At 42.8% G+C, this 16,519-nt stretch overlaps 1 protein-coding gene across 3 annotated transcripts in view; it reads right to left on the bottom strand.

Annotated features, from left to right (window-relative positions):
• Positions 1-899: 899 nt before the first annotated feature.
• The window catches only part of LOC135896082 (uncharacterized), a 60,663-nt gene continuing 45,043 nt past the window's right edge, over positions 900-16,519 (bottom strand). For all 3 annotated transcript variants that reach the window (XM_065424423.1, XM_065424414.1, XM_065424430.1), the window contains exons 12-14: positions 8,494-8,602; positions 6,662-6,703; positions 900-5,974 (exon numbers count right to left, since the gene is read on the bottom strand). In XM_065424423.1, the coding sequence (XP_065280495.1) occupies positions 5,748-5,974; positions 6,662-6,703; positions 8,494-8,602 (378 nt within the window). In that variant the 3' untranslated portion in view covers positions 900-5,747. The remainder of the gene's footprint in view (positions 5,975-6,661; positions 6,704-8,493; positions 8,603-16,519) is intronic.

Here is a 16,519-nt window from a genome sequence, read left to right as displayed (position 1 = left end):
CACATGCCATATGCTGCATGTACAGGTGAAAGCGTTCGAGGCTGAGTCGATGATGGCGGCTAAGTCTAGCGCATGCAAGGGAGGAAAGTGGTGAGCGCGCCATCTTCTGTCAGTGCAAGGCACCGGGGAGGGCGTTGTACTCCGGCGGCTATTGCGTATGGTGCAGCTGCGCGCGTTCTATTTTGTAAGCGGTCGGCGATGGGGACAGAGTGCACCGAGCGCTGATAGCTTCGTGTGTACTGTGTTTTTGCCACTTAGTTCGTGTAGCAGATCATGGTCAAGCATGCACAAACAAGGACAGAGTGAGGTGTAGACAACACAAGCGCTTACTTCCAAGTGATCGTTTATTCACAAAATGGCATCATGTGAACACTTTCCTTCATGATGTCACAAGACCAAAATGCCGACATCAGGTGGCCATGCTCAAAAAGTTTGTGTAGACAACAAAAAACAGGAGGTGCGCCGGCACACGACACATCTGCCTTTCTAATGCAATCAGCTTCAATTATCTCCCTAACATCCTGGTTCTTATTTTTGGCTACTATTCAACATATGTTCAACAAGTGTTCACGTGGCTTCTTCTTTATTTCACACCGGTGACAATGCACAGAAAGATTCCCATAGCGGTAATTCCCCCATCTTCCTCCTGTGTTATACGTTCTCCTGTGTTCCTTTAGCCAGACTGGAAGGTGCCTGAATGAAACCCTGAGCACACACACAGCGACATGGCAGATTATGCAGATTATGCAGGTGCTGAGGCTCAATAAGCCCAAACCCGCGATGGTCGGCACTCCTGTGAGATTCAAGACACCCACAAACATTGTTTGTGCGCCAGACGCAAGCTCTAAGAAAGTAGCACTAATGTGTGTAATTTCTTTATTCCCAAGAGCAAATGTGTTAGTCATAAAAAATAACACATTTATTATCTGTGTAAAGGCATTGCACATACTAGTATAAATAAAGACAGGAAGGACAGATCAAACCCAGTTAAACATCAATACAGATGAGATTCCATTATAAGAGCCAACAGCACAAGTGAAACGTCTTTTAAAAAAAATGACTTGACTGGCAATGAAACTGTTGTACATGCTCTCTTAAAACCAGCCACTGTGAAACAGTGAAACAAGCATCATAATGGTAGCATATTTAGCGCCAGCAAACAAGGACGTAAGGGAGACGACAACACAATGCGCGTCCTTGTTTGCTGGCGCTAAATATGCTTTCAATTTACCAACACGCCAAACAAATGGCAATCACAATGGTCTCTGAACTTGTACTATTGTACACATTATGACATAATACCACTCAATTACTAATGCACTTTTTCCCTTTATTTTTGAGCATGTGTTGATGCACTAAGAGGATGAAAGTTGCTGATGACTAGACTGTTTCGATATCTCATGCAATAGCCAACAAACTATTATAGCACAGATGTACCATCATTATCATCAGCCTAATAATCGATACTGCCCTCCAATTACCTGTGCCTTGTGTTAGAAAGGTTCTTGGATGTCAAAAACGTTCAAGGAGGCAGCTTCGAGACATTTTTCTGTACGAGAGAGAATCTAATAAACATGATGCAACTGCATTTTCTGTCATGCTCAAGTCCAACGTAGTCAAAATATTATTCTGCATGCTAGACTATAATAATGATACTACAATAAGGACATAACACCTGGTCAGCAACTAGTTCTGTATTTTCAGGAAGGTAGCACCGATCGAACCGTAGGTGCATGCCAGTACCTCGAGAAAGCTGACAACCTGGGAAATCTAAAGCAGTAACTCATGACATTAGTTGAGCCGTAGGTGTGTTGTTTATTATATATAACAGTTGTCAACTGTCATGAGCACGCTATCAGCAACGTATTTAATTGAGACAGCAATGTCGGCAACTTTTAGGAGGTTTTGCAATTTGCTGATATTACCAGCAAGAATGTAACACAGTAAATCAAATCAATATTTTTTTTCTTCTGCGAAGTTTTCCACTGAAGAAAATTACTTTATGGTCACTGGCTACATTAAGGTGTGATGCAAAATTTGTCCTACCACACAACAAAAACATTCAGAACAAAGGTGAGCTTCACACTCATAAAAAGTATATATGATTTTACGTACCGGTGTAATCTGCAAACTAAAATAGTCATAATACCGGAAGCTTTATTTTTCACGGAAAAAAAACATTTTGATTTTCATGAATTGAACAGAAACTAAAATATATGTTGCTATTTCTAAGCACAATGTGCTTCCAGTAGTATATGGCAGTCGTTAACCATCTTGTAAACATGCAACTTACATTCCTTTCCTTAGGTGTCAAAGTACTTGCATTTGTATGCCTTATAACACTATCAAACACAATAGAAGAACAAAACAAACAGATACAACAATATAAACATTCAAACCATAGTTGTGCTGAAGCAAAAAAGCAAAAGTCACAATATATACAGAGTACAATTATGTTGGGTAGTGCTAATTTCCTAAAATATAATAAAAATATAGGAAAGAGACACTTCAAGTGTGCGTCAACTCTAGTCATTAACGAATAAATAGGGAAATCTCGTAGAAAAAAATAATTGCACAAAAGAAGATAGAGACATCCTTTCTTGGCATAATATAACAAATGCATAATATAATTTCTATAATTTAATAAATGCATATGCATGAAGTAATATAAATTGCAGCTTGAATATGCTATAGGTGTACAGTTCCCAAAAATAGAGGGAAGCGGAGGGACACTTTCTACAAAAAGCACATGACAATGCCTATTTGTAAGGCGGCATTGGTCAGCGTTTTGACCCTTCCACTTTGTCTATTGCAATGCCAATAATACATTTATACAGCAATAAACCACCATTATATAACGAACTTTGCAATGTTTTCAATACCAGGATGTTGTTGAGGTCCACCTAGCATAGTATTTCAGTGCATGTGTTACTTAAATATTTTGCTCGGGGGCTTGTCATGAGGTATTGCAGCATGTGACTTCAGCAGAGTTGTGCTAATGTGAGTATCGTTTCAAGCAGGCTTGCCTCAATGTCACAACATTCCTAATGAACAGAACTCACGCTAGCATGCCGTGTGATAAAGGAAGTCAGGTGATGCCAATGTAAATGACAACCACTGGGCCTCTGTACCACACACACATCATCCCAAACATTTGGGACTAGCAGGGAAGGCAAGAAAGTATGTTTTAAGTTTGTTCACATTCCAAGTGGGTTTCATTTAGGAAAGCACTCTCTTTACTGTTAGGTTTATAGTTATCTGCTTTGACCCAAGTAACTACAATATGTTGCAGGCGTGTGAGAAGGACCTATTGCATGGCTGTGAACGTAGCAGCCCTTGACTAGATTTTTTTCACCGAGCAAGGATGTAGAGAAGTTTGTTCACTTACACCAAGACCAGCTGTTGACTCCCAACAAAACATTCACAACCAGCTGCTGACACAGTCATTGTGTCCCCCTACTGAGCACAATTCAAGATGGACCTCAATGCCTGACACAAGGAAACAGTGATTGGACAGGCTTGTGTGCTGAGCTCATGAAGAGAGTTTTGCATTCAGTGACATAGAGAGTTACAAGAGTTTGAAATAATTCAATAATTCAGCATCGCCCTGTGCCTTGCAGCTAATGGAGAAGTTCTTAGAAAGAAGCTTTAAAATCAAATAATTACCCAAGCATGAGCAGAAAAGCTGGTGGTCTTACACAGGTAAGCAACAGTCAGGAAAAAAGACAAGAAACAGCGCTGTGCTTAAAGGGCACGATCTTTGTTTCAAACTATGACAACTACCATCTCTCCTTCGACTACCTTCATCTAAGAAATGTGTTTTCAAGAAATGACTTCTTCAGTTAAGAACTCCGCATTGCAAACACACCCATCCTGTCGTATATATTAACACAAATGGCTTGTGAACTACATTAAAGCGCACCTACTTGAGGTACGGTCACTTTTCTAGCAGTTCCGATTCTTGTTGCTGAGCTCTGATGTTAAAGAATTTCTTCCAATCTTCAAATTTCGGACACCTCCCACAATAATTTGGCTGGAATTGGTTTACACAGAAACCAACAAAAAAGAAAGACAGTAAATATCCTCCCCAGTCATGGCCATGCTCACAATAACACGCTATATGCTCAAAAGCAGAGGCATCTGGCGAGCAATATAATAACCCAGCAGAAGTAAGTTCGGCCCTGAACACCGAATGACCAGAAAAAGCAATTTATCAGTGCTGTGACATAACAATGAACCTGTTCTGTGCAGGCCAGCTCGTTGTTCTAGAGCACACTTCCAGCAAAATGCCTGACACTGGCAAAAAGAACCAACTGTCCTATAACTGTACACTACTACATTTCCACTTTGAATATTGACATATATAACATGAGTTAATGTGTTAATGTGAAAGGGTTCACGCAGCAAAACAAGTTCTTTAATTCAAAACAACGAACTGGCTGCGATTGACAAAGCTGAACTGGAAATGTTAATGACAAATCCAGGGTGTACAAAGCGAGAATAGAATACAGAAGCAACTATACTTTCTTGTTTTACTCATTTAACCATTCATTGTGCATCATGACTATATCTGCCAACCTGCAAACTTGAAAATGAATAAAAATGCCATACGAGCAAAAATCTTTAAAGCCTACCCTGGCCACAGACACCCTTTGTAAAATACATGCACATTTTCTGTGCGCACATACCTTTACACACAGCCTTTAGGCAGTGGCAAATTTGGAACAACAGAGACTGGCAAGCAACACACACATTTTGGATCAGAGAGTTTTTCCAATTCCACGCCAATTTCACGCACTTCAGGAACCTGTCTGAATAAATTTCCCAAAGCAAGTGAATTTATGGCGCGTGGAGTATTGCACCATGATAAGAGGGCAGCACAAGTGCCACTACAAATATATTTAGTGCATTTTTGCAATCTTGCACCAACCCCATTCTTAAAACGCTTTAGAACATTTTCACTAATTACTAGCACTTTTCATAAAACAAGACACAACATCAGTAAAATTGTAGAACCTGCCCAAATTCATGACCTTTACCAAAAATTTGGAAGAGTTGGCAGGTATGCATTACTAACATGGAAAACCAGCAATCCCGCTTAAAGCATGCCAGCAAAGATTGTCACTATTTTCCCCAATTTTTGCACTTCCCTATTGAAGTACAGTCCTGCTGTAGTTTTAAAGCACAGCTACATGTGTTCTCATCTCCAAGTCGTGTCACTAAAATTAACTGCAAATGCAATGCGGGCTCACAAGATACAAGCACTGAAAGAAGACATGTGCAAACTTGCTTCCCTTTGAGACTGATTGATGGGATTGCAATGTTCCAAGGAGACACCTCAGCTACGAAAGACTTCGTAGCTGAGTATGCGGAGTTCATTCTGTCCACCTGAGATTATTTCACATGCACTTCAATATATGCATCTAAGTAAGCTCTTTCAGATTTTACTACTATCAAAATGAAAGCGAACCAGCAGAGAATGAAATTCACGACCATGAACTCCTGCATGTCTTTAAAGCACTAAAATAACTAAAGAAATTTTTGTAACGGGTGCTCGGTCGAAGCAGAAAGGTCAAGACCAGCTTGCCTCCATAGTTATTTACGCAATGAATGGAGCAGCGCAGCCTTGTGCCACTGCCTTTCCAGTAGAAAATGCCTCCTCCAACAGGTCTGTAGGTGCCAACATAGTTCCGTCACAGCACACCATCAGAACGAATCAGTCTGTTAGGAGTGGACGCACTGTCCCGTCAGGGCTGGCAGCAGTGCTTGTCATGCACCAGCAGGGCTGCTGCATCTGCAGGGCCTGGCACCAGCTTTTGTTGCTGCTGGGCTGGCGGAGGATGCTGGTGGCTGAGCAGGGCCACCCTGACCACTGTGTCGTGGGGCACACTGGCGTTTGAACGCCGGTTCGCCGAAGTGGTGGCGAGCGAGAGGTAATAGCTGCCGGGACGGTGCTGCAGCACCTGCATGGCCACTGTGTGGTATGGGCAGAGGTCAATGTGCCGGCAGCTTAGAGGGTTATCATGAACAGAGATGTATAAGGGGAGACAAAACACAGAAGAAGGCAAGGAAAGATGGTGATTTAGGGGGACTACCAAAAATCATCATTACAGTAATAAGCGAGTAATAACATTACAGTAATAAGATTACAGTAATAAGCGATGAAACATGCAATGTCCTTTTAATGACGTCAAGTAATACTGCTCTCTTATGCTGTCATGTAATTCGCAAACAATGTGAAGAGAACTCTATTTACTCGTGATGCCACCATAAACTAAAGCAGTGGTGTTTTCTTTTGCAATGAGCACAGTCCCGAGGCTTTTTTTAAAATTGGGCATGACCATGTGCAATTTTATCAAGTCCCCTGTGGCATATTTGAACTTCCCATGGGTGTGATGCTGCACTTGGTTTTTTTTTTCGTCATGAAAGCTCTTGAAACCTTTGCAACTTCTCTGAGGTAGATTAAAATTTCCCATTTGAGTGTCACACAATGAGCCACGCATTGTGATGAAAGCTCTGCAAATGTCTTCAAATCCTTCTCAGCAGCATGAAGTCCCTTTAACACCGATGTTGACTAAATAAAGACTATCCAGCCCAATGTCAACACGGCTGTCATTCACTAACAGTGCACTCAGATGCCCAGGGACCAGCAAGAACTCACCATTCTCCTTCCGTGAGAAAATGTCTGGAGCACACTTGGTGGCTGAAAACATAAGAAAGCCTGTTTAACAGAACTGCCATACAAGCAGTACCAAGATACTAGACCACTTTTACTACTTCTGAAAAAAAAAAAAGCTTACGAAGTCACATTCTATTCAAACAAATTTTCGTAGTGTCACTTGAAGTTGTGCTGCTCAGGAATTCAATTTATGCACATATTAGGCTGCTAGAGTTCTACCATCATCATCTCCAGCTGGTTAAATAACTTTTCACAATGCCACAACAAAAAGTCCAATTACAGTCGACGTTCATTAATTAGCTCCTGACGGGACTGACGAAACTGTCTGAATTATCCAGCAGGTTTAATTAAAGAAAGGGCAGAAGAAAAAAGAAAGCACCGAAACATGCTGTTAATTTCCTTAGCAGTATATGCCGTTTAAGTTTGCTTCGCCGCAATACGGCCACTTTATGCGGTGAAGCACACCAAACAGAAAGCGGAACACTGTTCTGGTACCCAACACGTGTTCCTCAATTCACACACGCACATGCGCCGTCTCCGGTCACAGTACGAGCACCGAGACACCTAATAAGTTTGCCAGCAAGCCTTTAAAGTTTTGGAATGACCCCTGCTCTTTTGTTGGCTTTAAACGTCCCCTCAACAACGTTTATGTTTTTTTTTTCATTTTACCACCTTCCTTTTCAATAGCTTTCTCAAAGCAGAGATGGCTGTTGTCCGCTTTTCGGTGCACCTGTGTACAATTAAGGAACGCGTGCTAGGCCCAGTTAACGGTCTCCCATACAAAACATGCATGGCGGATGAAACGAGGGCTCAAATCGCCCCTGCAATGTCAGAAACAGGTCTGAATGGCTGCCAGTATGCTTATTAGGCATCTAGGTGCTCGTACTGTCATTGGAGATGGAGCGTGCGCGCCTGTATAATTAAGAAACGTGTACTTTGTCCCGTGACAGTGACCCCTTTTGAGTCCTCATATGCTTCACTGCAATAACTTAGGTGCGCTTCACCGCATAAAGCGGCTGTACTGAGGCGAAGCTGACAGGTCAAGTTCGAATTATCTGGCGATGGCCAATGTTGAGATTGAAATGACGGAAGCTCTGGCAAATAGGAATGTATGGGTGTTGGCGGGGACCTTCGGTCGGGGTCGAATCAACTGAAAAATTGAATGAACCAGAGTCGAATTAACACAAGTCCATAGTATTTGAAGACAGCATATTCTATATGCTTTGGTTAATCTTTGTTGCAGCAGGATTTTTTTTTGTAGCACAGGGGACAAGGACGCAGACTTCACTTGTGTCTTCACCTTCGTGTTTACCCAGCCTAGCCATGCATGTTAATCTTTGTCTGCATCCTTGTTTCATGCATTACAAAGAGCGTCTATGAGACTGATGGTGATTACTGCAGTGCTAGGGAAGGCACTGGCAAAAAGCCACTGCAATCATGACCATCAGTCAGGGATTCACTGCCGAAATAAATTGGATACTGAAGATCAAGAACACGGGCAGAGTAAAGAAAGAAGCAATTAACTCGCAACTTAGTTTATTTGGGGGAAAAAGATGGCACACATATACACCAGCTGACTACGATGACTATGTGTATAACGATGCTTTATCATTCAACAAAAGTTAAAGACACCCAACAAATGTAAGCTGGTCCCATGTTAAGGAAAACAAATTCTTTGTGAGTGCAACAGATGGCTCACTAACACACATATTTGCATGTTTCCCGATATGGAAAGCCAGATATGTGCATTAGCGAGCCACCTGTTGCACTCACTGAAAAAAAATTTGCCGCACAAATGCTGAGAGAATACCCACCGAAGCAGAGCTGCTGCACGGTAAGCCGTGCCAGAATGTCCACAGTCTTGTTTGTGAAGTCCACAATGAAGTACTGTTCCTCCTCGGTGTTCAGCGAAAGCTGGTGCTTCTGCACACAAAAGCAGACGACCACTCCAGACAACCGATTTGTTACTCAAAGAATGCTCGGACCAGCCTACAATGTGGTGTGTGCACACCAGTTCGCTAGTGCATTTAGCGTAATTATCAACAACCCAGCTGGCACAAACTCATCAAGAGAGCTTGTATTTATTTGCAAAACTTCTCTTATGGAGCAGCATTTTGTTGCCTAGTGGTGCTCCAATCGTTATGGTGTTCCGATTGCCACCAGTCATAGTGATCGGCATGAGACAGCAGGTGCAGCAATGACTGATTGTGGACAGCACATAGCAAGATAAGTTTTGTGATTGCAAAACAAGATTTACTACTGCTTTGCTAGCAAAAAATTTTGTACCACTAAACATCATTCAAATCAATGGAAAGCAAAGATAAATAGAGCCAGTTCTTTCATCCGTTCTTTAGACAGTAACCTGCACATTTACTTTAAACTTTAAAGGAATGCTAAAGAGAAACACTGTAAGCTAGTTTATACTGATAAAACGTTATTTCAAAACACTTTTTTGTTCACTTCACTGTAATAGGTCGATTATTGCAAGAGTAAGTGAAGGTCAGTTAAATTTCACTAATTTTGCACAGTAACCCCAAGGATGGTACATCAGTGTGCATTATGGATTATCAAAGTACTTTTTCCTTTATTTTTACTAGTTGGGCCATTGTGACAAATTATAACTTCTCAGAGCTTTCCAAGTTCACCCTTTGACTTCTTTAGAACACAATACAGTCAGTCTTTACCAATAAAAAATTAACTATGCTTGATTCTATGGCAAGCTTGTACCAGCAGGAACTCGAAGGCAGCAGCTTCAGGCAACTTTTGTTTTTGTGTCTTTTCTGGCTTATCAAGATATCTCTCATGGTAAGGGTGCCTTTCTTGGCATTGCACAAGTGTAAGTTACCAATACAGCCTAACTGTGGTATAAACTTTTTTAAAACAGGGTTGAAGTACCTCAGACAGGCTGGCCAACGTTTCGATAGGTGGACCTATCTTCGTCAAAGGCGGCCTCGTCATCCTCGGCGTGTTAGTTTTAAAGGGTTAGTGCAGTGACGTCACGTGCGGGTGTTGTCGCTGGCGGCTGGTTTTAAAGAGAGAGATTACAAGAGGGAACAGGCGCTGCCATCCGACGTCTGTGAGCCTCATTCTCAAGACGAAGGGACAAGAGCGTGAGAGTGGGCACGCGGGGAGGAAAGAAAAGAAATAGAAGCAGAAAAAAGGGGAAAAGAAGGAAAAAAAAAAGCGGGGGGGTGCCAGGGCCGTACCAAGACACAACAAAGGGGGGGGGTGAAAGAAAAAGAAAGAGAAAAATGAAATCTTTAAGAAATACGGGGGCTTGGGAGCGTGTTGGGGATGCGAAGGGTTAGGAGGTAATCCGGGGGAGTCGTTGGCGGCATGTTTTTGAGGCATTAGAACGGCCGGTCAAGCAATAGGTCGAGTAATTTTGAAATAGTTAAGGTGGCGACGGGGAGTCTGCAGTGCAATGGTGGGGAGACTGAAAGGCAGCGGCATGGTCTTTCAAGGGGCACTGCCCCACGCGCTTAACGTAGGTGTCGTTACGGCGGCATCCAGAAGGCGATGGTTGAGGCGCCGAAAAAGGCATATTGACTTCGGAATGTGTTGTCGAGGGGGTTTCAAAAAAAAAAGACTAAAAAAGGGGTAAGGGGGAAGGGGGGGGCGAAATCGGTATAGCAAACAGGAGGGCGACGCGTGCAGAAGCGGGCGCGGGCAAGTGTACATGGAAGAAGGGGATCGTAGTACACTTGGTATAGACGTAAAATCCTGAAAGAGTACATTAAATTGAGTAGTAGGCAGGAAATTTTTTTTTTCTTTTTCCCTTCCTCCTCTCTCCCCCTCTCCCCCTTTTTCCTCCGAAATGAAAGAGTAGGTGAGGTTAAGAATTAAAGTTGGCTGGTGGCCTAATGTGTTTTGTGTATTGGTTGATGATATGAGAGTTTCAGATTTAAGTTACAGCTTTTAAAGATTCTAAGTTGCCGCGTGCCAAATTAATTCCTGTCGGGTGTAGGCAATTAAACTTGTGTATGAGGTATGATTCCGTGTACTTCCTTTCGCGAGGGGAACGGAAATTTGTTTGTAGTATATAGAGCCTTGCTTTGTCAAACATATGTCCATGTTCATTAAAGTGGCTGGCTACTGCTTTGGGTAAATTGTGTTTTGTGTCCGCGCGGTGACCATTGAGTCTTGTATTGATTTGTTGTCCGGTCTCACCTATGTATTGTTTGCTACAAGCGGCGCATTCTAGACAGTAGACTACATTGCTTGATGTGCAGGTGAAAGCCGAAGTTACTTTGTGTGTGTAATTCGACGCTGTACTTTTTACTGTAGTAGTGGATTGAATGTGTTTGCATGTAGAGCACCTGGGGCGACCACAGGGATTGGTTCCCAACTTCTTCTTTTTCTGTAGTTTGGCGTGCACAAGAACATCTTTAAAATTAGTGTTACGTCTGTAGGCTACTCTGGGAGGGTCGGGAAAAATCTTAAGTTTCTGGTTGCTGGTGAGAATCGGGTAGTATTTACTTAGGATGTTATTCACGTTTGGGAGTGCGTTTGAGAATTTAGTAGTAAGAAGAGGCGTTGTTGTTCTTGTGATCTTCGGGCGGGGCTTGAGGACCTCGGCTCGATCAAGTTTGGTTGCAGCGATGTAAGCTGTTTGAAGGTCACTGTTTGGGTGGTTCCTGTTTGATAGCGTTTCTTTAAGGTGATCGAGTCTATCTATGTAGTCTTGGTTTTCAACGCAAATGCGACGTAGTCGTGTGGCTTGGCCTTTAAAGATGCCTTGTTTGCAATGTCTGGGATGGTGGCTGGTATATTCTAGGTACTGTTGTTTGTCGAAAGGTTTCCTATACAGCGTTGTCTTTAGTTCACCATTGTCAATGTATATTGTTGTGTCCAGAAAGTTTATGCGCTCAGTTGAGGATTCTGATGTGAATTTTATTGTTGGGTGAACAGAATTTAGAAAGGATACATATTTATCTAGACTGTCTTGGCCCTGTCCCCAGATTATGAGTATGTCGTCTATGTATCGTAGGTATGTGTGGGGCTTGGTAGTGCAGCGCGATAGGAAATCTGTTTCTAGAATCCCCATAAATATGTTCGCGTAGGTTGGTGCAAAAGGCGTACCCATGCTTGTACCATGTATCTGTAGGTAGTAACTCTCTTCAAATTCGAAGTAGTTATGTGTGAGAACTAATTCAAGGAGAGACAGGTAAACTTCAGTAGAGTGTTGTGCACTGTGTTTAGACAGCGTTTGTTTTATCGAAGATAAACCATCAGGGATTGGAATGTTGGTGTACAGCGCCGTGACGTCTAGTGTTGCGAGAATTGTGTTGTGGGGTAGTGTGCCTTTAGTATTAATGTCTTCTATAATTATCAGCAGGTGGGGCGTATCTTGTACAAATGACGGAAGTGTTTTCGGCAAGTTACCAAGGTAGTGGTTAAGGAATGTGGAGATGTTCTCTGTCGGGGTGTTGTTGTTTGATACTATCGGACGGCCTGGGATAATAGCAGTGTATAGTTCAGCGGATGGAATTTTATGAATTTTCGGAAGGAGGTAAAAACGTCCGGCAGTTTTGTTGCTTGGTTTAAGAAATTTGTATTCTGATGGTGTTATCAATTCATCAGCCAAAAGTGATTTCAGCCTGTTGGTAATTGTCACTGTATAGGACAATGTCGGATCGTTATCTAGTTTGCGGTAATGTTCTGGGTTGTTTAGTTGTCTGTAAGCCTCGTGCTTGTATTTTTCTATTGGCCAAATAACTATACTTCCACCCTTATCTGCTTCCTTAATAACAATGTCATTCCGGCAGCTCAGATTTGAAATGATATGACTCTCCGACGCAGTTATGTTTTTAGGTCGCTTAGATGTCTTGGATTGGCTTATGATTTCTTTAGTGATAGTTTTAAGGTATATGTCAAGTTCTATGGCTTGTTCTGGTTCGGGAGTCCAAGTGGATTGGGCTCTAAGTGGTGTCGTCCCGGTGTCTGGTGTGTCTGCAAAAAAGTGTCGGATACGCATTCGTCGGGAGAATTCTGAGAGGTCCTTGTGAAGCTCGAATTCATTTATTGTGTTGTTCGTGGGGCAAAAGTTTAAGCCCTTGCTGAGTACGGCTATTTCTTTTTGACTTAATGTTTTAGAAATGTCTATAACATTGGAGCGGTTTAGTTCTGTGGAAATTTCCTTTCTGTCTGGTCCTTCTAAGCTCGAGGTCCCTCTTGTCTGGGTGTGGTGGCTGTTTGGCTGGAAGGTTGTTTTTTGATTAAAATTTGCTTTTTTCCTTTGTTTTTGAACCAATTTTCTAGATTGTTTTTCGCCGTAATGTTCTAAATCTCTCTTCTCATCTGGTGTCAGGGTTATGTTCCTAAGTCTGTGGTTAAAAGTTTCGATTTGCTCTTCGCAGTGTTCTTTGAGGATATTCAAAAGTGAAAGTGAGGCATTATGTAATGTTGTTTGCCAGTTTGCGCGATGGTGTGGTGGGAGTGTTCCTAGAGCTGGTACAGCCTTGAGTGTTAGGCCTTTAGGAATTATATTTTTCTCGGTGCAGCTTGTGTAGGTTTTCAGATGGGAGGTGTAGCTCACATGTTTTTTGGTAAGTTTTCTAGCCTGTAGGAATTCGGTGCTTCGTGGCATTGAGGAATTATTGATTTGCGATGTCTGTCATTTACTTGTCTTCTTGCGGGCAGATTTGCGTGGGGTGTTTTTCCGTTCGGCCGGTTTATTATCGTATGCCTGGCTTAATTCGATCTCGGTCCCTGTTTGAGTTTGTGTGTGTGCAGGCAGGCGTGTGGGGGTCTGTGTGTAGACTTCGGTGGTGGGTTTTCTGTTGTCTGTTGCCATTGTGTCTGTTTGCATGGTGGTTGATGTCATTTTTGGTGGTGTGTGTGCCTTCTGGTTCTTTTCACATTCCACTGTCTGTGTTCCAACTGTTCTTGTGTTGACTGTTTCACTTGTGCAGTGGCTTGCTTCACATTCCACTGTCTGTATTCCCTGTGTCCTCGAAGTGACTGTCACAGTCGTGTTGTTCGCGGTTGCACGTTCCGCAGAGTTGGTGGAGGTGGTATTTGAGGTGGAATTTAAAAGAGTTTTTCTGTACTTGTCCTTAATAAAGGACTTGATGTATTGGGAAACTAGCTCTATTCCACTGCGGTTCAAGTGGAAGCCATCCCAAGCTAGGTGTTCGTGTGGTGCTTCGTGTATTTCCGCGTGGTGCATGGTGTCAACATTGTTATGGACGTTTTCTAAGTTGAAAATTAGTGAGTTTAGCTTGTTAATCTCCTCATTGTGTTTCATGAGTGCATTAGTTTGGTAGAATAGTGGGCGGTGTTTGTTTTGTAGGCGGGGAGCGACAGTCGTTATGGTTATGTGTGCGTTCGGGCGAGCGGCTTGAATGGTTCTTATTACGTCGCTCATGGACTCTATCGTGTCCGCGGCGCTTTGTGTTACTAAAGTAATTTTTCTCATCAGTGTCCCTTTGAAATATAGATTTTGAGCTTACAGATACTTTGTTTCTTTCCCACTCAAATTTCCCAATTTAATATTTCAGTCCACAGTGCTCAAGTGTTCTGGTATTCCGGCGCTTGTCTAAATTGTTCAGAAAAATGTGAAAAAGCAATGTTGAATGTGCATTTTGCCACCATAAAAATGAGCAGCTATGGAGATGTAGAATGGTTTGACCACCTGCAAGCAGGTAAACGTCCAAAGAAACCAAGCAAGCAATGACACTGCAGCGGCACAACAACTCCTTACAGTGCGCCGACGAAAAAGAATGCCGGGTGCACATTCGCACGTGGAATAGAACACGTTAGCATGCCTGGCCTGTATGGTCATGTCAACATGCTGCTACCCGGGGCCATCACCATCATGGCTGGCCAGCTTCAGTACACTGTGGCCACGGCAGCTCTCTCTCCTCAACTGCTTCCGCATAAGTGGTGGCTCGCCCATCCTGGTGCCAGAAGACAGCCTTGTGCCTTCCTCAGACTCATGCCGGCATGACGTAACAATGTTCCAACTGCGTCTCGTGCCGAGGTCTCTCACAAGGCTAAAATTTTGGATGTACTGTTACACTGGATGTTGTAGGATGCCACCTAGAGCGTTTTACTGCAGTAATTTTTCAAATTCTTTTCAAGTAAGAGCATATAAATAAAATTAAGAGGTTGTGCCACAATGATTGCAATGAAGCGAACTTCACTGTCAACATATTTATTTATTTATTTACTAAAATACCTTCCAGGCCTGAAGGCATTACAGAAAGGAGTGGTATACATGAACAACACTTTCAATCAACGGTTCACTGCCAATGTAAACTTCCCTACCACACTCCATTTGTGCCTTGAGTTCTGCCCCTTCTTTCTTCTCTTCCTTTTTTGATGCATGGCACACTTACGCTGGCAGTGTTACGCATTCCTAATTGGATGATTTACCAAAGTCACATGCTATAATTGGCGACGTTGAAGGCAGGGTCTCTGAAATAGAGGCGTTTATTCATCTGACCTCCGGCAAGAAACAAGGCTTCTTGGAGAGGAAGGGCATGAGGGCTCTCATTTGAAATTTGAGCAGTTTTTTTTTTTTTTGCACCGTGCAGTGTTTTGACCCTGTACGAATGCAATCCACACACCTCACTTTTCTGTTTGCGATGTCCAAAGCTGGTCCAAACCATATTGTACAGTCACAATCGAAAGACTGGTAATAATGTGTCCTGGAGAGACCTATTTTGCAGCCTAGACATACAGCCTCAAATCGAGTGGTACTATTATAATGAGCATTTATGTATGTCTTTGAACAATGCAGTGCCTGCTATGATTCCAGGCTAGCACAGCCATGCTGCGAAAAAATTTAACATTTTTTCAACTATTTTTTCAACTGCAGTTACCTCCAATTTATTGTTCGTGATAGTAAGAATAGCACAGCACTCAACTTACTATGGCCGCTGACAACTTAAAGCACAGTGTACATCACTGTCCAATTTGAGAAAATTTTTGTAGCTGCTCCAACCAATTATATTACAGTCAACGCCCTATTTTTTGGACACCCCAGGTGCCATAAAAATGTCCTAAAAAAACAAATGCATGCATTTTACTGACCCCAAGGGCTCAGGTTGCCACACGCATGTCCGAAATAGCTCTGAAGTCCTGCCAGTGCACTTACTAGGCATTTCAGTGCTTGTACTGTGATAGGAGACGGCAGGAGCACGTGTGTATAATTAAGAAATACAGACAGTGTCCCCTGACAATTGCCCCTTTCTATTCTTGGTATGCTTCACCGCAATAATTTGCGTGTGCTTCACTGCGTAACACTTTTGCATTGAGGCGAAAGTGACTTTCGAGATCTGGCATTATGCAATGCGTTGTGCTTCCCGAGTTTCTAAGACATTGATGAGGGTTATAAAGGCGGAGTCGGCGCCATTGCTAACAGTTGCAAATTTGTTTAATGGAAAACGCGACACCGAACAGAAAGAAGCTTGGTTGCGAATGTCAAAGTACCCAGGCCTAGTGTTGCCGCAGTGGTGGCCACGGCTGCCAGCGGATCTGCGAGCGAGCGCGCCAGTTAGAGGAGGCGAGATAATCAAAATGGTGGTGGTGGTGGATACGATTAATGCAATTTCGTACCTGAGATCACCAAGCGAAAGGTCCGCAAAATCGGACAGCAAAGGTTTTTTGCGTCTGAAATTTCAGACGTTCTTACACATTGACTCTATGGAGTACGTGGTGGTTCCGCGAAGATGTCTCAAAAATGGGGCGACCAGAAAATCGGTTGTAGACTGCAGCTCAATTTTTACATCATGACAGCGGCAAACTTCTTTCGTTAATGGCATCCCTCTGGAGCTGCCTTTTGGAGTGATGTTTTGAGGGTGGAGCATGTACCAAATTCATAGGTTGTCCGTA

Source organism: Dermacentor albipictus, chromosome 8 (assembly GCF_038994185.2).
Source record: "Dermacentor albipictus isolate Rhodes 1998 colony chromosome 8, USDA_Dalb.pri_finalv2, whole genome shotgun sequence".
NCBI classification, from domain to species: domain Eukaryota; kingdom Metazoa; phylum Arthropoda; class Arachnida; order Ixodida; family Ixodidae; genus Dermacentor; species Dermacentor albipictus.
The sequence above is the reverse complement of the archived record's forward strand: the minus strand, read 5'-3'. Positions and strand labels throughout refer to the sequence as shown.